Below are 24,433 nucleotides of genomic sequence, written 5' to 3' on the forward strand. Positions count from 1 at the left end.
CTTCAGGCCTCCAGGGCCACCTCTGCACTCTCCGCTTCTGTCATTAAAACCTGGTGACAGTCAGAGTCAAGGCACCCAAGGGAACAGGACACTGCTGCCAAGGAGATGATGTAGAAACGGGGGCCTCCACACTCCAGAATACTGCTCAGCCAATGGGGCAGATGGAGATTGGGTCAGGGGGTACATCAGTGCACGGACTGGAGGGTAGGGCCACAGGCTGACCACAGGGGATGCATGAGGACAGTTTTGGGCTGAGGGAACTATTCTGTGTCTTGTGTAACCAGGGTACTGCAGACTAAAACCACACTGAGATACCACTGTATGCTCACCAGATATACAGAAGTTCATCTGATAATCTCAAGGGTTGATAAACATGAGAAGCAACCAGAATTCACTCTGCTCAGAGAGGCTTCAGTTCACATGCCACTTCAGAACACAGACTGTCTACCTAGCACAGGCAAACCCCTAGGTTTCACTACCAGCCCCACCAGAAAACAAAAACAACCAAGAAGCAATCCTAGCACTAACGATTATAGTGCTGGGACAGGTGGGTCAAGGCCAGCCTGGGCTGTACAGCCAAGTTCAAGACCAGGCTGGACTACATAGCAAGACTCTGTCTCAAAACAAAACACAAAAACAAAAACACCCAAGAAAAGTTTGTCTTTATATAGGAAAAAAAGGAAAGGTGCGTATTCTGGACTCTCACTGTAGCAGACAAGGAAGTCTTGCACACATATATTCACATATTCTCCTGGAACCAAGGACAAGAACAATCATAGCAGAAAAGAGAAACAACCTCACACTACTAGGAGAGGGACAAGCCACAGAATAATGAACAAGTCCTAGCTACAGCATCAGTCTGGATTAATTACACGAACAGAATGTTAGACAAATAAAAATAAACTGCATGGAGCATACTTACATAAAAACTAAAAAGCATGTGGAACTATTTTACTTAGAGATATACATACATGGTAGAGTTTTAAAGGAAACAATAAACACCAAATTCAGCTTCTATTTCCTATGAGGAAGAGAGGGACACATGGACATTTGTTTTGTTTTTTTTCTGCTATTCATATTTTGCGCATATGTAATAATTACTATGAATTCAAGTTTTATTTTTTCCATTTAAAAACCTTTCTTCATTTTGATTCACTTAAATAAAGGTTTACTGAGCATTAGGTATCATAAGAGCTAGAAGTGTAAAACCGAAAGAAATAGCAGCCCTCATATAACTTTATGATAAAAGAAAAGACACTAGCATGGGTATGGTGGCACACTCCTGTAATCTCAGCACTCGGGAGGTTGAGGATTGCTGCAAGTTGCTGGTTCAAGACCAGCCTGGGCTACAAAGCGAGCCCAAAGTTAGCCTAAACTGTATAGCAAAACCCTGTCTCAAAAAGACAGACAGACAGACAGACAGACAGACAGAAAGAAAGAAAGAAAGAAAGAAAGAAAGAAAGAAAGAAAAAGCAAGCACTAGCCTGGCATAGAGGTATATAGCCCTGTAATCTAAGCACTCTAGGAGGCTTAGGCAGAAGGATCACAAATTTGAGCCCAGCTTGGGCAACCTAACAACTTAGTGAGACCCTGTCTCAAAAAATTTTAAAAAAGGTTGGGGTTATGGCTCAGTACAAAGGCTCCAGGTTTAAGCCCCAATACTGGATGACAGAAGGTGAGGGGAGGGGAAAGGAGGGGAAAAGGCTCCAAGCAAGGAAGGGGAAGGTACCTTGATTTTGGCACCCAGCATCTCAGCAGCATCCTTCTCTCGCCGCAGGTCCTCCATCTTTCTCTCCTTCTCCTTCAACAACCTCATCTTCTCCTCTGCAACCAAACTGTGGTCCTCCACAATGGCCCGCTTCTCAATCTCCAGTTTTTCTTGCTGTTCCCGCCAGTAATCATCCTTATCATCCCCTTCCTCCTCACCCTCTTCTCCCTCCTCCTCCTCCTCTTCCCCACCCCCGCCACTGCCACCACCTTCCCTCCGCTTCTCTCGCCTCTTCCTTCTGCCAATGGACCGTTTTTCTAGCTGGGCTTTAAGCCGAGCAATTTCTTCCTGGAATTCTCGAAGGAGGGCATCTTTTGGGTCCTCATTGACCCTTGGCTTGTTCTTAATGTTTTTGGCACGGTTAGCGTATCTTAGGGTGGTCAGAGTCTCCTCTACATTGTAAGAGGCAGGCCCTACATTGGCCACCATCACAGTCTTGGCATTGCCACCAAGGGAATCTTGGAGGAGCCTTGTAAGTTTTGAGTCTCGATACGGAATGTGCGTGCTCTTGCCGTCCACGAGGGCAGAGATGACATTCCCCAAGGCTGAAAGGGAGAGGTTGATCTTGGTTGCTTCCTTCAGTCTTTCTCCCTGTGCACCGGTCTTGGCTTGCCGTTCACTGCCAGCCAGATCTACAAGGTTCAGTTTCCCTACGCGGATGTGGTTCTCACCGTCGAGGCCCACCTCGCTGCACTCGATGGTGATGACGAAGATTGCATGAGAACGGGAGCTGTGCTCATTCATGTTGGTGGCACCAACTGAGCGGTTCTGGTTGCCTACATTCATCACGTGCTCTATCTCCTTCACACTCTTGGTGACAAAAGAGGACAGGTCTTTTACATACAACCCAGTGTCGGGCCTCTCTTTAAGTTCAAGCCTTTTGGTCTGGTCCTTTGAGAGCAGGTCTCGGATCTCCTCCTGGTAGATCTCTAAGTAAGAAGCCCTGACCAGATACTGCTGATTTTGGGATCGAGAGATGTGGGTGAAAATGTGGTCAAATGAGTTGGGGATGACTCCTCTTTTTTCAGGGTCCCCACGGACCCCTTCCATCGTGTAGGTTTTCCCAGTCCCAGTTTGTCCATAGGCAAAAATTGTCCCATTGAAACCTTGCAGCACAGAGTCTACGAGTGGTCGGAACGTCTCATCGTAGAGCTCAAACTGCTTGGCGTTCCAGTCGTAGACTGCATCAAAGGTGAAGGTCTTGGGCATTTCATGGGCTGTACCTTTGGGGTTCTTCACAGATACCTGGCCCAGCTTCACGTCCACATCCACCACCTTGTCATAGGAAGCAGCCTTTTCCTTGCTATTCATGGGCCGACAGCGAACCACCACCCGGACCGACTCCGAGCTTTTTAACTTCAGCATGATGACCTCTGACCAGGTCAGTCTTGAAGGCAATAAAATGGCTCAGGATGCTAAGGTCCTAGGGAAAAAAAGTAAAAGTAAGTAAGCACAGAAGTTAGCAGGGGCCGCTTCAGTGGCAGCTGATGATACACACGTCATCTTCATCTGGCTGACCTCTGACAGTCATATTTAATACTTCACTACACAGTGTGTTGCCTCATGGGATCCTAACCAGCTTCACTGTAAATGGTCTCCCGCCCTCTAATATTCACTTACTTGACCTCTCCTAAATCAATACCTGATCTTATACTAAAGCAGAAGCAGCCTAAAACCTTTTAAAACCCCTGCTGATCCTGTACCTTGTTGAACTACTAAACCTCTGAGGACAGCATTATGAAATATCTATTACAGTTTAAAGCTAGGTATGTTGGTGTTTGCTTATAACCTCAGATACCTGGGAAGCTGAAGCAGAAGAATCACAAGTTTAATGCCAGCCTGCATTACATTTCAAGACTCCATTTCAAAAAACAAAACAAGGCTAGGGGTGGTGGCACATGCCTGTAATCCCAACACTTGGGAGGCTGAGGCAGGAGGATTTGCTGTGAGTTAAAGGCCAACCTGGGCTACATAGTGAGTTCAGGACCAGTATGAACCGTGTAGCAAGTCCTTGTTTCAAAAAAACAAAAAACAATTAATAAATATTAAGGGCTGAGGATGAAGCTCAGTGGTACAGTACTCCTAGGCTCAATCCCAGACACACACACACACACATACACACACACACACACACACACACACACACACACACACACACACACACAAATATTAAAATTAAAAAGAGCTGGAGATGCAGCTCAGAGTTAGAGCATATACCTGGCATATGTAAGGTCATGGGTTCAATTCTCAGTATCAAAAAAATAAAATGCTCATTATCTTTTGATCTAGCAATTTCTTTTTTTTTTTTTTTTTTTTTTTTGAGATGGGGTCTCGCTATGCAGTTCACTTTGTAGCCCAGGCTGGTCTCAAACTCGCAAGGATCCTCCCACCTCAGCCTCCTGAGTGCTGGGATTACAGGTGTGAGCCACCACGCCTGGCTTGATCTAGCAATTTCTTAAAAATGTATCCTACAGATACATGGCTCATACAAAGGATACTGTACTAGGATATTGGTTATGGCATTGTTTGTGGTAGCTATAGACCTTGGACAACTGCTATTTCTGTTAAAAAAAAAAAAAGGACTGAAGGTTTTGTTTTGTTTTGATCTTCTTCAATATTGGAAATTAAATACAGCACCTTTACACTAAGCTACATCCCTACTTCTTTTATTTTTTGAAGCAGGGTTTTGATAAGTTGCTGAGTTGCTCAGGGCAGGTTTGAACCTGTGATCTTCCGACCTCTCCCACCATGAGTATGGGAATCATAGTTGTGCGCAACTAGACCCAGCTAAAAGGGGCTGACTGAATGAAATACACTTGATATATATACAGTGATATCCTGCATAATTATTTTTGTTTTGGGGCTCTCTGAGGTTTTTTTGACGGGAGTGAGGATTGAACCCAAGATCTTTGCAATAAGCTACAGGCCCAGCACTTTTTTTAAATTTTTTGAGCCAGGCTCTTGCGAAGTTGCTAAATTACACCATTCTGGTGGAGATACTGATGATGGGGGAAGCTATACAAGAGTAGGGCAAGGAGTATGTGGAAATACCTATATCTTCTGCTCCATTTTGCTGAGAACCTAAAACTCCTCTGAAAATCAAGTTTCCTAAAAAAATTAAAGGTACAAAAAGGGGGATATAGACATGTTACATGCTTAATGTACATGCAGTATTACTAGAAGTACACATGTAAAAGTTATAGTAGTGACAGCCCCACCTGGGGAACTACAGGCCTAAGGGACTCGGAGATCTAGAAACATTTTTTTCACTGTGTCTGCACTTATACTGTTTGAATTTCCTATCTCATATTGATAATAATTTTCAGTTTCAACAGCATCAACAAAAACTGGCTGTGCAAAAAGTATTTAAGTAAATGAAGATGAGAATGTGATATAATGCAGTACACAGAGGAGACAACAATTTAACAGAATTTGAATGAAAAGAGATAACAATTTTTAAAGTAAAGACAAGAAAGAAAATCTTCATTGTGTTCTAGAAAATGTGGTACAGAAGAAAGGATGATTGACTGTTTCCTTTGGGAGGGGAGGGCAAATGAATACTCAAGGACGTCAAGGTCCTGACGACCTCAGTGCAGAGAATATTTAAAAACAGACAACAGCCATGATTCTGGACTAAAAGGCCCTTTTGGAGACAGGTGCTGCCCCCTCATCTGTTCTCCAGCCACCCAGTTCCCCTGCCTACAGGCAACTGTTATTAGATTTAAAATTTTCCTGAGACATTTGATGCACATGCAAGTATGTATTCATCTCGACTTACCTTTCTTTAAAAAAAAAAAAAAAAGCATGCTATACAGAATAACACAGTGTCCTGCATCTTGCCTTATCTCAACAACCTGTCCTAAAAGTTGTTCCTTCAGAAAGTACAGAGCTACCTTATTCTTCCAGATAGCAAGATGATATGGACTGTATGGATACATCATTAATGAACTCCTGCACTACAGATGCATTTCTGCTGTTTCTAGGATACATCATCATTTCGTGTGTGGGAAAGTTTATCTACAGGGAAAAATTCCTAGAAGTGCAATTCTGAATCAAAGGATACATGCATTTGTAATTGTAATAGCTATTTGGATCAGTGAAACAGTATGCTTTTTATTTGTAAAAATGACTCATTCCCTGCCAAGAAAAGGGTGGGAGAATGGAAAATAATGATGGGCCATTTTGGGCATATATGCTTCAGGTTAATAAATAGACAAAGTCAACATGTTCCCCCTTTGATCTTTCTAAGATTGCTCTGTTGTTAAGCAGGTGGAGACACGGAAAGTTACTTTCCATACTTCTAGTTGTTACATGTAATAAAATATTGTCTACAATGAAGAACCAGAAGACTTCTACCCTATGTGAACTCATTTTCTATCAATTCTTTTTTCCCCCTTCTTGATGACTGTGAGATTAAAAGGTACTTACAAGGTGGAAAGACTTTGTAAACTAATATAAAGATGGACTAAAATAATACAGGACCAGGAATGGAACTCAGTGGTACACTGCTTGCTTAGCATGCATGAGACAATGGGTTCAATCCCCAAGCAGGGCAAAAATAGTGAGGGGAGGGGAGGGGGAGGGGGAGGGGAGGGGAGGGAAGGGGAGGGGAGGGGAGGGAAGGGGAGGGGAGGGAAGGGAAGGGAAGGGAAGGGATGAGATGAGATTCATCCGGAATTCCTGTCGAGGTCATTTCATCCCAGAAATTACACAGATAAACTCTAATTTTACTCATTAAACATCACTAGAGAGCGAGGTGTAGTGGCTAATGCCTATAATCCCAGCACTCAGGATGCTGAGACAGGAGGTCTGTGAGTTCAAGGCCAGCCTGAGCTACAGAGTTCCAGGTTACCTGAACTATAGCGAGACCCTGTTTTGTTTTGTTTTTAAAATGTAAATATCATTAGAATAATATTTTCTATTGTCATCATTCCAAAAATAAAACTGAATTGACGTCTAAATACCTGCTAGAACTAAATCTCAAGCCATTTAAAGAAAACTAACCATTAGGCAGCCCTCCCATTCATTCATTACCCTCGAATGCTATTAGAATTTTGTCAGATTGAAAGAAAGCACCAGACATTAAAATGGCTAGTGTAAAGTGTTTCCTTTTCATTTCTAGGGAAACGGCTGTGAAAGCTATGACTACATCCAATTTCTGGGCCTGTCTTCCTTCATCCATTCCAACAGAGGCTGCTCTAGCTGGGCTGGGTGCAGAGTGAGAATCCAAGCCCCCTGAGCCTCCTCTGGGAGGGCTCCATATGTGGTGCACGGGAAGCCAGACCAGATTCTACACCTGAGAGGGTAAGAGAACACAAAGGCAGGGAGAGCACTGACTGCTGGACGTTACCTAGCTCTGAGGAGGCAAAGTTGGCCCGAAGCCTGTTTATATCAAAAGCCTGCAGCCAGCTGGTCTAAATTATAGCTCTGTATATATTTTGAGCTCTCCAAGATGATAAAATAACAAAGGAATGCTAATTACCTACATTAACCTTAAAAATCTTAAAAAGGAATGAATTTCTAAGGCATGAGCCTCTTAATCAAATCTCTTAACCCTGACACAGGGCACATTTCTTTTCTGAATTCACCCTGCTAGACGGAACATGTGTCATATATTATTGACGAATTATCTCAGGAAGATGAACTAATTTAATTTCCTGCCACCAGAGCTTAAAATCTTATTTTGGGTCCTCCTCAAAGGAGAGGGTTTTCTTGGAAGGGTGCCCTGATACTTTCTTTATTACCTCTTCTCTTCTAGTGGGTCTAATTTCAGAGTGATAAATCTTTAAAGGTACTCACTGCCTGGCCAGGAAGGAAAGAACCCCAGGTCAGCAGCTCCGCACCCGTTTCCTGAACATCTTTTCTAATAGAACTTGTCATTCGCTGTTAGCACCAGTGTCTGAGTGGCTCCTACTGGTGAGAATGGAGTTCCCGCGAGCTCCTCTCCCCTGCTCACTGAGCTGCGCATTCCTCACAGCAGCCGCTCTTCCCAGCACTCCACCTCTGCTGTTGGGGATTACTGCTGGCGCACCGCTGCTTGCCATCTTGGTGCAGCCTCTCACAGTCCAGAGCCAGGTGTGCACTGGCTTCTCGGTAACCGGGTTTCCTAAGGAGACTCTAGAGCAGAGGTCACAAACTCATCCTGTTCTACCTGAAATGGTTTTTAATTTTTATTTATTTATTTTTTATCCTTTTTGTCCTTTTTAGACGGGGTCTCACTATGTAGTTCACGCTGCCTTGAACTCACTTTGTAGCCCAGGCTGGCTTCAAACTTGAAAGCAATCCTCCTGCCTCAGCCTCCCAAGTGCTGGGATGACAAGTGTAAGCCACCACGCCCGGCTCTGAAAGCTTATTTTCCAGTGGTGGCAATTAACCCAGGGCTTCATACATGCTTGGCAAATACTTTATCTCTGAGCTCCATCCCAGTCCTGTACTTGAAACTTTTTATGGGTCTACTTGGTGTTTTAAAAAACAGTAGGGTTGGAGGAAGGAGCTCAGTGATAGAATGCTGGCTTAGCATAAGCAAGGTCTTGGGTTCAATGCCCAGCAACAAAAACAACCACCAAACCACAACAAAGCTGTCAGCTATTCCAACTTCTGTATATCCATATTCTAGTGAAAACTCTGACACATGTACACATGGAAACATGTATCTAGAGAGAAATAAAAAAGTAAAATATTCATATTATAGACAATACCGTATACTATTCAGTAGTGAAAAGGAATACATTAAAGCAGGGATCAGCAAACTATAGCCCACTGGCCAAATCTGGTCCACAGTCTGTGGTTTGCAAGTAAGTTTTATTAGAACACAGCAATACATCCTTTTGTGTTGTCAACAACTGCACAATATTAAAATGGCAGAGTTGAGAGGCTCCAACAGAGATAGTATGACTCACAAAACCTAAAATACTTCCTACCTGGCCCTAACAGAAAACAGTTTGCCAACCCTGAATTAGAGTATTATTTTACACACACACACACACACACACACACACACACACACACACACAAATAAATAAGGCTGAGTAAAAAAGCAAGTTGTAGAGTGATAATTTTTGTTAGGAATTTGTAAAACATGATTTTCATGGATTTTTATTTTTTCTAAACAATTTTATTTATATTTATGTATGTACGTGTATAAACAACTGGAGAGAAAAATACACAATTTATAATAGTGACTTTCAATAGGATATTTCAACTTTGTCAGTGATATTTTATCATTTCTCTTTAAAAAAGGGGGAAATAAGGTTTTGAAAAAATAGGAGAAAATACTAATAACTACCAACCCTAGCTGTTTCCTAAATTATTACAACAACCAATTTCACATTTTAAAAAAGATGTTTTACTCTGGAAGAACAGGACTACCTGGCAGTCCTTGACCAGTTATTCAAATGGCCACGACGGGAGCTGCGCACCAGCGCGCCTCTGTGGACCCGGGCTCGCCACTAATGCCCACATTTTCTGCTCCTTCCTGTCTCACGCCCAGCATGCTTTGTTCATTATGCGTACTGTCTGGCTCCTGTAGGCATCCTGTGTGTGAGTAAGTTCACATGCACATGATTTGACTACAAAAGACCTGCCATGCTATTCCTTTTTGTTTGTTTTTTCGGTACCGCGAATTGAACTCATAACCATACGCCTATGAGGCAGGCGCTTATGCCACTGAACTAAATCTTTGGCTCACTAGTCCATATTTTTAAATGGCATTTACCAAGGCTCTGTGATGATATGGAAAATGCTTACAAATAAAGCAGCTTACAAAAGTGAATGACTAGAGGCCAGGGATGTAGCTCAGTGGCACAGCACCTGCCTGGCAAGTGCAAGGTCCTACGTTCGATTCCTGATGTCAAAAAATAAATAAAACAAAAAAAAGGAATGGTTGCATTTAATCACAATTATATAAAAAATAAGACATATTAAAATAGTAGTGGTCAATGTTAGGTGATGGAAGGATAGGTAATTTCCCCTGCTCTTTCAATATTTTTTGTATTTTCCAAATTCTCTTCAACAATCCTGCGGTATCTTCAAATGGGGAAAAAAAAAAATAAAGGTTTGGCAGTTCTCCAGGAGTAGCTGCAAGAAGAAGCAATCTGCAGGCACACAAAACGCATACTAATGCATCTATAATCAATGCATTCCCACACAGCAGAAGCATCCTCTAAGAGCAGACCAAGCAAATACCTGCCAACTGCCTGGCCCAGAGTTCAAGGACTCTGAGTACATGAAATGCAGCCTGGGCCACAAATCACATGAGCCATCAGAACAGCACTGCAACACTCCAGCAAGATGATAAAAGCAGCTGCCTATTAGCCAGCCTAAACTAACCCCCTGAGCAAGCTTCTCTCAGGAGAACAGCTGTTTTTATTTTGTATCCATCACATCACTATCAACATTAGTCTCTTTCACAATTGTTTCTAAATGCTTTTAAAGTATCAGGACTCCCAGTTTGCCATTCCTGAGCTGTACCAGTTCAGCAAGTCCAATTCTAGCTCTCTCGTTCCTATGATGGCCAGTTATCAACAAATGGGAACGACATACTTTTCCAAACAAGATTAACATCTTCAGCTGAAAAATAATACCACTGCCCTGTAGAAGTTTTATAAAGGTAAAGTATTCATGTTAAGGTAACAGTTCTACATTTGCTTATATGTGCAAAAAAAAAAAAAATCCTATTTGCAGGGATATGTAAGAACCAGATAACAATACCTATCAGACAAAAAGACTGGTTTTCCCTAAAAGGGCTAAATGGCTAAGGGCCAAGGAGAAGAGAAAGACTTTTCACTATTTACCACCTAAGTTTTTTTTTTTTTTTTTTTTTTTTTTTTTTTTGGTCTTTATCCTTTTTGTCGGTACCGGGGATCGAACTCACGACTGCCTGCTTGCAAGGCAGGCGCTTATGCCGCTGAGCTAAATCCCCAGCCCCACCTCCTAAGTTTTGAATCATGTGTGTGTATTAGTTGGTCTGAAAAATAAAATTAGAGGGAGAAAGACATGAAAAAATGTGAAATTCAGTAAACTAATAACTAGAAGTCAAAATTTATTTTTCCATTACATCTATCCATGTTTACTGATCATTGTTAATATAAAATAATAGAAATGTTTTAATTGATAAATGAAGAGCCCTAGAAGTAAAACTATTCGTGCCAAATTAATGGAGAAGCTTCTATTCCATTTATTTACTTACTTACTCAGTGCCGAGGACCGAGCCCAGGGTTTCATGCGTTCTCAGCGAGTCTCTACTACTGGGCTGCATCCCCTGCCCTTTTTTTAAAATTCTGAGACAGACTTTCAGAGTATTGCCCAGCTTGACCTCAAACTTGAATTCTTCTGACTTGGACTTCCAAGTAGCTAGCAATACAGGTGTGCACCTCACACATGGCAGAATTTGGAACATTTTAATGTCAATATAGCAAGTCATGTGGTCTTACCTCTTAAAGGCACTCACAATACAGATGCCAAAATGAGACTGGTAAAATACTTTTTTTTTTTTTTTTTTGTCTTTTTCCTTTTTATCGGTACCAGGGATCGAACTCATGACTGCCTGCTTGTAAGGCAGGCGCTTATGCCGCTGAGCTAAATCCCCAGCCCCGTAAAATACATTTTTATTACAAGCACTGTTTATCCACAGTCATCTTTTTTGTAAGCCAGTTATGTGAACTAATAAGGCTCAAAATATTCCTTAAAACTCTTAAAGACATTGGTGTAGGCAAAGACTTTATGAACAAAACCCCGATTGCACATGAACAAAGAATCGACAACTGAGATCTCATTCTTTTGGAAAGTTTTTCACAGCAAAAGGAACCACCAACAGAGTGCAGAGACAACCCACGAAGTGGGAGAAAATGTTTGCCAGCTGTTCCTCAGACAAAGGATTACTATCGAGAACATATAAATAACTCAAAAAAAAAAAAAATCAGTCCTCCCAGATTTAAAGACTCAATCCAAAAATGGGCATCTGAGGTGAATACACACTTCTCAGATGAAGAAATACAAGCAGCAAATAAACATGTGGAAAAATGTTCAGCATCACTGGGCATTCAAGAGATGCAAATTAAAACAACACTTGAGATACCACCTTACCCCAGAAAGAATGGTCAGGATTAAGAAATCAACCAATTACAAGTACTAGAGGGGCTGTGGGGCAAAAGGAACCCTTCTCCACTGTTGGAGGGAGTGTAGACTGGTGTAACCACTGTGGAAATCAGTGTGGAGATTCCTCAAAAAACTAGGATTGGAGGTCCCAATCGATCTAGTTACTCTCTGAGTATCTTCCCAAAAGCACAATTTGTAATAGCTAGATCTTGGAAATAATCTAAATGCCCATCGACTCAGGAATGGGTAAGAAAGATGTGGTATTTTTATACAATTGAGTACTACTCAGCCATAAAGAAGCATAAACTGGAGACTTTTAATGGATGCAACTCAAGGACATATTCATAAGCAAAACAAATCAGACACACATATGTAAACATCACAATGTCTCACTAGTGTGAGAAGCTGAAAGGAACAACATATATAGACCCAAGCCTCTCCTTGGAAGCCAGTGTCATTCACAGACTGAGGGGGAGAGAACGAGGGCCGCACCAGCAAACAAGCCCAGTCTGGGAGCCAGCGCCATACACGGGCCACTGCTGGACTAGGAACAGCCAGACCCCAGCCCCTTCCAGTGTGCAGGCTGGCAAACAAGAAGTACCAACCCCACCCACCCCCCAACCATTTAAGCAACAGGCTTATCCAGAGAAACACAGGCTGTGCTGATAGCTATGGAGGTGAAATGCAACTGGGTGCCTGTGGTGCTTTGGAGTTACACTAACACTGCAGGTCTAGGGCCAGTGGTCTGCCTGATCACAGTTCAGAGGACAGTGGTGACATCTAGGGACATCTCCTTCTGAGAGTTGCAGCCATGGTTGATTCCCTATGGTCTTGTTTTGGAAGTCCTATATCGTTTCCTTGTTTTGCTGCGTTGGGTTTTATTCTTTTGCTTTGTTTGATTATGTTAAATCCAATGACAGGAGAAGCTATTTCAAGGATAGCAGGATATATTATGGTAGCAATTTTGGATTTACTATTGGCTTGTTTGAAATCCTTTACTGCATTGTTTTGCTTTTATTGTTTCTATTCTGTTCTGCTTGATTTTTACTGTATCCAAAGTTATCTGCAGCTATTTTGAAGACATCAAAAGGCATTATCATAATTATTGTTGATTTCATAAGGTTTTGAAGTCCTGTATCTCTTACACTGGTTTGTTTTGATTGGTTTTATTCTGTTTTATACTCTTTAAAGCAATAAAAACTATATATATATATATATATATATATATATATAAAAGACTTAAAAATTATATAATAAATAAATTTTATATATATATAAAATAAATAAATATATATATAAAAGACTAAAAAAATAACATATATATGTATATATATATATATATATATATATATATATATATATGACTAAAAAAAAATTCCTTACAGAGTACATAAAAGTCAGAGCATCTCAAATGGGCACTGTTTACTTAAGGGGCAAAACTCTACTAGGCATTCTGGTGAGTGCCTATAATCCCAGCTACTTGGTAGGCTGAGATAAGAAAGTCAAAGTTTTAAGACCAACATGGGCAATTTAGCTAGATCCTGTGTCAAAATAAAAATTCAGAAAAGGACTAGGGCTGTGGTCCAATGTAGAACTTTTGCCTACCACATGCAAGGTCTTTCCAGTACTACAAAAAAGAAAAGAAAAAGAAAAACACCTCTAAATGTAAACAACCTTTTGAAGCAGTAATTCCATGTCTTGGGATTATTTTAAGGACATAATTGAATAACTGAAGATTTGTACAAAGATGTATATTATGTTTGTTTATAATAGCACCACTGCTGGGGTTGGTGGCACACGCCTATAATTCCAGCACTTGGGAGGCTGAGGCAGAAGAATACTGCAAATTGAAGCCAGTCTAGGCTACAAAGTGAGTTCAAGGCCAGGCTGAACTGCATGGTGAGACCCTGCCTCAAAAAGACAAAAGTAAATAAATAAAACATAACAGCACCATCTCTACCCACTACAGTACTCATCAATAAAGAAATTGGTTAGATTATGGCATGTCCATATAAGGGATACTGTACAGTCATTAGGAATGACATAGCTGGGACCAGGGATTTAGCCAGCGGCATAAGTGCCTGCCTTGCAAGCACACAGTTGTAAGTTCAATCACCGGTACCCAAAAAAAAGTCAAAGGAATGACACAGCTGGGCAAGCCTGTAATCCGAGCACTCAGGAGGCTGAGACAGGAGGATTGCAATTTTGAGACCAGCCTAGGCTACATACTGAGACCCTATGCAAAAAAGGTAAATGACACCTCGGGGCATAGAAGGCAGGACTTGCAAGATCCCCGTGTGGTTTGGGTTTGAGGTACAACTCAGTGGTAGAGCACTTGTCTTGCATGCCTGAGGCCCTGGTTCAATGCCCGGACATCCTAAGAGGAAGAAGCAGATGTAGCTACAAAATCTCAACAAAACTAAGTAACATACAGTTTCTTCTGTGAAATGAGTGAATAACAGCTACCTGAAAGAACTGTTCTCAGGGTTAAATAAACTCATCAATGTTAAATGCTCAGCCTACTGCGAGATGCATAACAAACATTCAGGAAATGCAAGCGATACTTATCTCTGGCTGGTGAGCCTGAAAATATTTTGTGGGTTTTTTGTTTGTTTGTTTTGCTTTCTTTTGACTTTCTGGTAAGTGTTCTGTATTTTGTTTTTATAATTAAGGTGAAAGAAAACAATACAACTAGTTTTTCTTGGGGGAAAATGTCTAGCACTTTGATTTTGGCTTCGGTGTTCTAAGACAAGCTAGTTTTCAGAAAGAAGCCTGAAAAGGTCAGCTAAGTAAGATGAACAGTAAATGCCTGCCCTGAATTCAAACTGGCACCATGTACCCTTTGTCATCTGATGACACAAACAGGCAAACAAAAAAAGCACTTCTCCTTGTGGAAAGAAGGACAGAAACCCCTTTTTGTATTCAACTGTGAAACATCCATAAAATACAGTCATAAAAATATAATTGAGTCCATAGGAAACCTACTCAGAATCGATGTGTTTCCAGGATTTTATTGTATTAAATAGTTATGACTCACAGTATATCAAGAGCTTAATGTCTACTTCTTTTTTAATCCACAAAATCACCTTATGAGGAAGGCAGGTATTAGCCTCGTTTTAAAAATAAGGATCTGAAGTTCAGAGAAATTAGTTTGCCCAGGTCATACAGCAATGAAGTGGAAGACTCAAGATTCAAAACTAGACTTGTCATTTAAAAATCCATATATCTTATCAACTTATTTATATACCTTTGAGACAGGGTCTCGCTATATATTCACTGTGTAGGCCAGGCTGACCTGAACTCACAGTGAGCCTCCTACTTCACTATTCCATATGCTGGGATGCTGGGCTTACAGGTGTCCACCACCACACCTTGCTAAACTCATGTATTTTAAGAATGCACACAGGGCTGGGGATTTAGCTCAGCAGCATAAGCACCTGCCATTCAAGTGCGCAGTCATGAGTTTGATCCCCGGTACCAAAAAAAAAAAAAAAATGCACTATATATGACTGTATATGTATCAATGCATGCACAAATGAAAATAATTCAATCTGTACCTGGTAGTATATAGTAAACAAGCAAATCTTCCTCCTGCTCCTAAGGGAGATAGCTGAAGCATATACAAACCTTAATGTATCTACATTGTTCCCCTACTTTTTAATTCTTATTATATAGATCTTTTAAAAATAGCTCACTACCCTGAGCAACTATTTTGAAGATAACAATATGCAATATAACAACCATTGTTAAATTCCTATCATCTTCTTTTGAAAAAAAAAATGCATACCATTATGTGGTTGCTTACAAGGTATCTTATCTGTGTCCTACTGAAGGACCTTCAGATAATTTGAGGTGTTTTGCTACAACAAACAATGCTGCAGTGACTATGCTGGACATACCTCTGGACACGTGAGACTAACTGGTAGGTACCATTCCTAGAGGTGAAAATGCAATGTACAGAATCTTTTTGACAGAATTCCAATCTATGTTCTCCAGGCTGCAGAATTTGTCCTTCCAACAAGAGTGGGCCCTGTGCCCTACCTGACCCTCACAGTCAGAACCATGCTCTGAACACTAACGGAGTGTAAACTGCAAGAGCCTTCCTGCCAGGAACTTCCCAGTTACATGCCAATCTTGAGAGAAATGAAGTCTGTCCACTAAAAACGTCCTGACTCAGGAGGCTCAAGTCAAATGCAACATGCAGTCCTTGTGTGGAGGTCTTTTTTGGATCCTGATTCAAAAAACCAACTATTTTAAAACATACAACACAATTAAGGACATTTGAATATTGGATATTAGATGATGTTAAGGAATTACTATTGTTTGAAATTTTATTTTTAAAAGAAGTCTCATCTTTTAGAGCTAAATAAGTTTCAGATAAAGTTATACACTGTCTTCAACCTGTTTCAAAAGTGCAAGGAGAGCTTATAGGTCAAAGAGGACTGATGTGCTGATAACTGCTGAGCATGGTAATGGGTTCACTATTCATTACACTATTTTTTTATATGTTTGAGATTTTCCACAATGGGAGGAAAATCACCCTCTAGCTGATGACTTTTCATTTTAAAAATATTTTTAAATTACGATAAACACAAAACAAACCAAAGGGCATGATGGCACACACATTCTTATAGTCCCAGGACTCTGAAAGGCTGGGGCAGGAAGATTGAAAATTTGAGCCCAAAGGGCTCAGTGGCATAAGTGCCTGCTTTGCAAGCCCATAGTTGTGAGTTCAATCCCTGGTACCAAAAAAAAAGAAAAGAAAATTTGAGCCCAGCCTATTCACCACAGGGCCATAATTCATACAACTTGCTGCTGGGAGCTCTGAACCACCGGAGGTACATGCATGACAATCCCATCAGGCAGCATGGGACAGTCCCGTCAGGTGGTACAAGCTGCCCAATGGGGCAGTCATGCATGTGTCTCTGGTTCAAGCAGTGGAAATGTGTTGATGAGACCCTATCTCAAAATAAACATTAAAAGGGCTGGGATATAGATTGGTACAAAGATGCTGGGTTTGAATAACCAATAAAAACCCCACAAAAGTGGCACAGGATCAGGAGACTGAGGTAAATGGATTGCTTGAGCCTGGGAGTTCCGACTAATCAGGCCAACAGGGAAGAAGACACCATCTCACACAACAACAAAATGATTAAGAGGGTAAGTTTTATGTGTTTGTCGTCGGTGCCTTGAGACAGGGGCTTGCTATGATGGCAAGGCTGGCCCCAAACTCTTGAGCTCAAGTGATCTTCCTGTCTCAGCCTCCCTCCTGAGTAGAATTATAGGCATGTACAACCACAGCACGATATTCATTTAATCATTTTTAAGTGTACACTACAGTTGGTTACACTGAGGTCAGGAGTGGTGGCAGTCTGCAGTCTTAGCTACTAGGAAAGCTGGAGAAGGAGGACTGCCAGCCTGAGTAATTTACTGAGACCCAAAACTTTACACCTATCAAACACCTCAACATTTCGCCCTCCTTGGAGTCCTGCTAATTCTGTTTCTATGGTTTTCGCTACTCCAGATGCCTCATATATGTGGAATGATATAGTAGCTGCCTTTTTTGTGACTGGCTCATCTCACTCAGGAGTGTCCTTAAGGTTCACTCGTGTTGTAGTATGTAACAGGATTTCCTTCTTTTATTCATTTATTTATTTATTTGGTACCAGGGATCGAACTCAAGACACCACGCTTGCAAGGCAGGTGCTTATGCTGCTGAGCTAAACCCCTAGCCCCAGATTTCCTTCTTTTAAGGCTGACTGATAATCCTTATGTACATCACATTTCCCTTTTCATTTTGTTTTCTTTTGTTGACACATGGTAGGCAGCGCTCACTATGTTGCTCAGGCTAGCCTTGAACTCTCAAACCTCCTGCCTAAGCCTCCCTGATGAGATTATTGTGCCACCACACCTGGTTCACATCATATTTTCTTTGTTCCATTCCTCCATGTAGGACCATTTTGGCTGCTTCCACCTCTAGGCTATTGTGAATATGTTACAGTAACACCAGCTGTGCTCAGAGGCTGTTCATTTTAATCAGACTGCCACTCAGCTGGGTTGAAAACAAAAGCAAGACATATACTGAAAAGGAAGAAGTGGACCTGGACATGCGATGCACGCCTGTAATCACAGCACCTGGAGGCGGAGGCAGGAGGATTGCAAATTTGAGGCCAACTTGGACTACACAGTGAGACCCTGTCTCAGAAACAAAATATAACAATAAATAAATAAATGTATGAGGTGGCTCAAGTAGCAAAAAAGAAATTCAGGCATACCTGTAAGTGAAACCCAGCTCTACTGTCTCTAATTCTGGGACTCTGAACCAGCTCCTTCCACCCTGACCTGCTTTCCCCCTCTGTAAGATGAGAATAGCACTAATAAACTGCTCCTTGGGGCTATGCACCGACAAGCACCAAGGCTCTGGCCCACAGGGGGTGCCTTCTGCCCTGACCAAACTGACAGGAGCAAAAGTATGACACTCATGCAAACAGCATGGCCCTGGAGCTGATAAGCTGCAACGCAAGCCACAACGAGGCCTAGTGGGCTCCACAGTGGATGGCCTTTTCCATACCTGCGGCAGGTACTGAGGACCAGGTACCCATGGTCCTTCCACAGCCCATTCACAATTGGTGCCAATGGTTACCACAGGTTTCTCCTAACATCTCCTTTCTTTTGAATACAAGCATTTGGGAAGCTGAGGTAGGAGGACTGCCACAAGTTTGAGGCCAGCCTGGGTTACACAGTGAGTTCAAGGACATTATAGAACATAAACCAAGACCCTATCTCAAAAACAAACAAACTCCACTTTAACATAAATTACATAACCTCAGAAAATCAGTGTAACAGGCAAATAGAAGGTAACTGTGAAAATGAAGATAAACATACACAACAGTGTTACTAAATTCTAGCTAGAGACTGTAGCCTACCTAAGGCCAGGTGCTTGGCCTCTCTTGGGGAGAAGGGAGCTTAACAAATGTGAAGAAACAGGCTGACACGGCTGGGAGGGCTCCATGTGAATCATTTAATGATTAAAGGATCTAAATTAAAGAAACCATCAGCAATGTACCTTTGTCATTACACTAAAAAGTCATCATCAAGATATTCTGTGTAGGAATATTTATAGTATTTAAGTACTAGAGGGGACTCGGGAGTAGCTCAATCAGAGAGTAACTGCCTAGCACCCACAAGGGCCTGGATTTGATTCTAAGCGCTGCAAAAATTAAAAACAAAAATGCCAGTTGCACATTTTCTTTCCTCCTCTACAGTGGCATCCACCTATGATTAACCTGTAAAGGAGATCTTAAAATATATTACAGTTTTCTTAATCTTAAGGTTGTGGGTCTCCTTTTAAAAAATAAAAATAAATAAAGCAAATAGTCCAACAGTAACACAGGAAATAGGTAAAAACTGCACACATACAAAATAAAATATATTTAAGAATATACTTGTATCTGGGCAAATGTTAATAGTCGTTATTTCTAGGTGGTAAGATTTAAGGTGAATCTTACTTGCTTTAATCGTTTCAGGATTTTCCTCAATGGAAATAGTTGTTTTTATTACTACAGGAAAATTCTATTTTAAAAAAGGCTGACAACTGAAGAAGTAAAGAAAGGAAAATATATAGAACACTTTTCTTATGCTAGAGTCTAACTCTTTATTGCAGGTCTTGCAAAACTAGTAACTATTTCCACTAAGGTCTACCTTCTTGTGGTTAAGTAACTTGAGCTGACATTTTATCTTACTGGGTAGAATCTTTTATGATCTACTAGCTAGATTTTTTTGCTTAGGTTCTTGAAATGTGTTATAAAGTAATGATTACTACAATCCAGGGAGGTGCTGGAGATCAGGCCATGAGCTTTTAGTTTCTGTTTAATTTCTACCATCCACCAAGGCCCAAGCAAACCCTGCAAACACTGTTGAAAGTAATATGAAGGACCCAAGATGGGTAACTGTGTTAATGCCAAATCCTAATAATCTCTGGCGGTCTCTATTTCACTTGGACCCATTTCTATTTCCACACTATGTTCAAGTATGAGAAAATGCAAGAGCTGCAAATGTCTTGCCGAAACTTTAAAAATAAAACCATACCCACCCTCATTACCACTGGTTCACTTTCTAATGCAAATTATGATTTAAATAAAGCAGTGTACTAAAGACAGATCTGCCGGCTAGTGAAGAGCTCAATGTCCACAATCAGTGTGACAAAGTGAGGACACACAATGTGTCACCAAGATTAACTGAACCTTAAACACGAACATCTCAAGCTGCAGCGCAGATGTGTGATGCTGATAAGATGAGCTGATTGTAATGCTCTTTGACTGCCAAGAAACAGCCCTAAGAGCTCCACCCAGAAGATCTGGGAGTAAGTCCAGCATGAAGTTACCAAGGAAGAAGATGTCACTGGACTCACAGCTCAGTCTTACGGGCAGGGCTGGAAGGGTCTTGGAAAGAGCTTCCTCAAGCTGAGTATGTGTGTAACAGACACTGAGGTCCAGAGAGGTAAGCTACCTGCCCCAAGTCACACAGCAAGTGCCATGACTATTACTAGACTCCTCATCCCAGGTCCCATTGCCTTTTCAAGCCAGAATTTCCTGTGATGGTATAGGCTTTGGTTGAGCTCTAGTGCTCTGGGGAAATAGGAGATACTAAAAGGAAGATAATGAGCCTATAGGGCAAAGAGAAAATTCAGGCACAGTGAGACTGAATCTTTTACAATTAGTCAGCAGGCATTCTAGGACTTTAGCCACCTTCTTCTCACCAGGTGTAGATATAATCACTAGAATCAAGAAACAGTGGGCTAAGTGACTCAAAACAAAAGCCCGTGGTTCCTATGTGCTTCAGCTACTTGGGGCCTGGAGTTAGACCACTATGAAGTGAGAGGAAGTACATCTTACCAAGTTGGATACCTCTTGGTGGTCTCGTTATTCAACCATTGCCACCTATCTCTACGCTAAAATAGCTCAAGGGTTTTCCCCTTGATTTTCTCAGATATTCTTTGAAGTCACTTTTTTATCAGCATTTTAAATTAGTTACCTGTAAACACACCTATAATCCCAGCACCCAGGACAAGCAAGAGGACACTACAAGTTCCAGGCCAGCCTGGGCTACACAGTGAGTTCAAGGCCAGCCTGAATGACATAGTAAGACCCAGTCTCAAAAAAATCAAAAGCCAAAACCAAAGCTACAAGACCAGGAATATGGTCACTGCCCACCTGAAAAACAGATGGAAACTGGGAGGGCAGCTCATTTAATATACAGGATGCTCTAGGTCCCATCCCTAGCACCACATATGCGCGCTCTCTCTCTCTCTCTCTCTCGCTCTCGCTCTCGCTCTCGCTCTCTCTCTCTCTCTCTCTCTACCTATCCATCTATCTATGAAGAAGTGAGTGGTGGAAAAAAGCACAACATCCATGGGAGTTGGCATCCATGGGAGAGCTGCCTGACGTAGGTTCTCTAACTTGCTCTTCTGCAAAGTGGGAGGAACAGTACTTATGATAAACAGTTGCTAGAAAGACTAAATGAGACCCACATACACTGTGCTTGTGACATTGCTTGCTCAGGAAATGTTAACTACTACCTGTATTGTCATGATCACTAGGAAGTCCTAGTTTTGGTCCTGTTCACCTAGTTGAATGCATCTCAAACTTCACTCTGAGGTAAAGCAGCTGAAGATCTTATTAAAATGCTGATTCTGGTTTTCTAGATCCAGATCTGGATTCTGTGCTATCAACAAGCTCCCAGAGGCATGGGTACCTCTGTAACACAGAATGCACTTTGAGCCACAAGGATCTGCCTAACCCAGACCTAGTGGGGGCTTAATGTTACTGACAAACAGGAATGACTTCTCTACATCTCATTAATGACTGAAAATTAGAAAATGACACTGCACAGAAAAGAATATGCTAAGCTGCAAAAAAAATCTATAAAAGCAGTAATGCAAGATTACCAGTTTCATTATTCACAATGCTGAATTCACAATACTGCACTACTAAAAATACTAGTACAATAGTTGGAATATCTGAAAATGACATTTGAATGCCTTGCTCAGAAGAAACACTCCATTCAAAGATCCTCTAGGAATTCTGGCAGAACAGAAAAGCTCAAGGGATTCCCAGTCAAAAGCTCTGAAACTTTAGAACCGCCTTTTGATGGCCAGCACAGAACACTTTGGCAGAGTGAGCATGGCCATCTCTGCTATACACACTGGGAGCGAGCTTTGCTAATGACTTACTCCCTTTCCCCAAGCTGAACAGCCTCCTGCCAGCCTCCCTCAGCTAAGGACAGCAGTGCCAACAGCATGAGAGAGATGGACATTGCTCTGGAAAGCGAACATCACACCCACCACTCCATGCTGGCAAACACACCTGCAGGGAGAAAGGTAAGACTTCTGGCTGTCCGTGGTGGGAGCTCTCCTAAGTCCTATCTGTCCATCTTTTTCAGCAGAAGCAGGATTTCCTCCCCCACGGACTCTGTGGCACGGTACTTGTGCCCTGCACCTCTCCTCTGAGTACAGAGGCACTCTTAGCTAAATTCTCCTCGCAGGGCATCTCATTCATAAGTTCTTTTATCATTTGAGGCAGATGGCACTTCTAACATCAAACTGCTCAGGCCCAAAACCCAGGAATCACCCTAATTACTCTCACCATCCCCAACCTGATGGTTCTAACTCCAAAACACATCCCCATCCATCCTCTGTTACCATCCTAGAAGGCCCCCATCATCTCACCTTGACTTCCAACTGATCTCCTGGTTACCTCTCGTATGTCCTCTAAAAGTCATTGGCCTGCTGGGTATGGTGGCACAGACCTATAACCCTAGCCCTTGGGAGGCTGAGGCAAGAGGATCACCATGAGTTCAAGGTTAGCCTGGGCCACATAGTGAGTTTGATGCCATCCTGGACTACGTGACAAGACCTGTCTCAAAAAACCAAAAAATAAATAAAATACATAAGTAAAATCAAATTCACTGACTACAAAAAAGACAGATTTCTTCCCCCCAGAGCTGGGCCTCTGTACAGGCTAGGGAAGCACTGGAACACTAAGCACACCTCCAGGCTTAGAGTAAGTTTTTTTATTAGTACATTAGTACAGTAGTATCTAGTGCTTACGTTCATTGCAGAGAACATCTCTCAATTTTATTCCCCTACCCCTTTTTTCTTGGTCACCTTCCATCAGCACAAGATTGATCCCTCTTTCCTATTGTCTTTTCTTTTTCTCTTTATTTATACTTTGTGTTTTTCACATAAGAGAAGTTAGCAATGTACTATATAAGATACGTATTTTAATTTATTTCACTCAAAACTGTGATCTCAAGGGATATCTATTTTCCTACAAGTGGCTCACTCTACAACAGAGTAGGGCCCCGTTGTGAATAAATATCACATTTTCTTTATTCACTCATCTGTTGATGTACCTACAGACTGCTTCTGAGGTTTAGCTAGCGTGAGTTGTGCTGCTATACACATGGGTACGCACGTTTCCCTGTAATATGATCGCTTTAACTCTTCTAGGAAGATACCTAGAAGGGTAACAGCTGAGTTAAAGGAAATACCAAGTTTTAGTTTTCTGACGAATCTCCACCTAGTGATGAAAACAATAACAACAACAAAAAATTAGGTCATGTCACTCCCCTTCTCAAAACCCTTCAGTGGTTCCTTATCGTTCTTAGAATAAAAGCCCAAGTCCTCACTCCAGCCGACAAGACCCCCTATGATCAAAGATTCCCACTGGCATGACTCACCTCCCATCACTCAATCCTCCTGTGAGTCCTGGAATTTACCAGGCTTGCTCCTACCTCAAGCCCTTAGTCCTGCTGTTCCTTCTGGCACATCTTCAAATAGCTGGCCCCTTCCTGGGAGCAAATCACTGCTTTAAAGAGGCTTCCTCTGACCTTCCCAGTAAAGTAGCAGTGCCCACAATGCCCTGAACAATATGCCATCATGCTCTATTGCTTTCACAGCATTTATTCCTACTCAAAACTCATCTGTTGGTTTATCTTTCTGCTTGCTGCCACTTGAATATAAGCTGCATGAGAGCAAGGACCTCATCTGCCTTTGTTCACTCACATACCCAGGCTGCAACAGGGGTGACAAACGCCGGGTGCTTAGCAACTGCTAAGCAAGTAAAGCCAGCCAAGGATAGCACTGAACTTAGCATCAACAGACCTGACTCCACTGTTAAATGGGCCACTTCTTAGCAGCATGACTTTCCTTACTCAGGTTCCCTAGTTGTATAATAGAGATCTCCATCTGCACCTTACCCTTCTACAAGAGCTACTGATAAGATCCAATAAGTAAAGGTGCATTTAAGCATTTTTGTAAACTATTAGGTACATTGAGACGGCTCTATATGCTTCCTTAGGGACCTAAACAGTGGATGAAAAGACATCAGGAGAAACCTGATGTTTCTAACCCAGGAGAAGTCCTGAAATACAGAGAGGGAAAACAGCTCAGTGCTTAATGGTAGAGCACTGCAAAACATGGAAATAAAAAGTCTTGATAGCTGGGGATATAACTCAATGGTATAAACACCTGCCTGGCAAGCGCAATGTTGTGAGTTTGATTCCCAGTAC

At 41.7% G+C, this 24,433-nt stretch overlaps 1 protein-coding gene across 2 annotated transcripts in view; it reads right to left on the bottom strand.

Annotated features, from left to right (window-relative positions):
- Positions 1-24,433, bottom strand: part of Kif3b (kinesin family member 3B) — a 42,213-nt gene that overhangs the window by 13,521 nt on the left and 4,259 nt on the right. The window contains exons 1-2 of one of the 2 annotated variants that reach the window (XM_005006549.4): positions 22,590-22,790; positions 1,730-3,191 (exon numbers count right to left, since the gene is read on the bottom strand). In XM_005006549.4, the coding sequence (XP_005006606.1) occupies positions 1,730-3,133 (1,404 nt within the window). In that variant the 5' untranslated portion in view covers positions 3,134-3,191; positions 22,590-22,790. Of the gene's footprint in view, positions 1-1,729; positions 3,192-22,589; positions 22,791-24,433 lie in introns of those variants that run through there. The other variant, XM_003476501.5, reaches the window with a different exon arrangement.

This window comes from Cavia porcellus, unplaced genomic scaffold, assembly GCF_034190915.1.
Source record: "Cavia porcellus strain 051 isolate PalLab524CR breed Dunkin Hartley unplaced genomic scaffold, mCavPor4.1 scaffold_5, whole genome shotgun sequence".
In the NCBI taxonomy this organism is placed as follows: domain Eukaryota; kingdom Metazoa; phylum Chordata; class Mammalia; order Rodentia; family Caviidae; genus Cavia; species Cavia porcellus.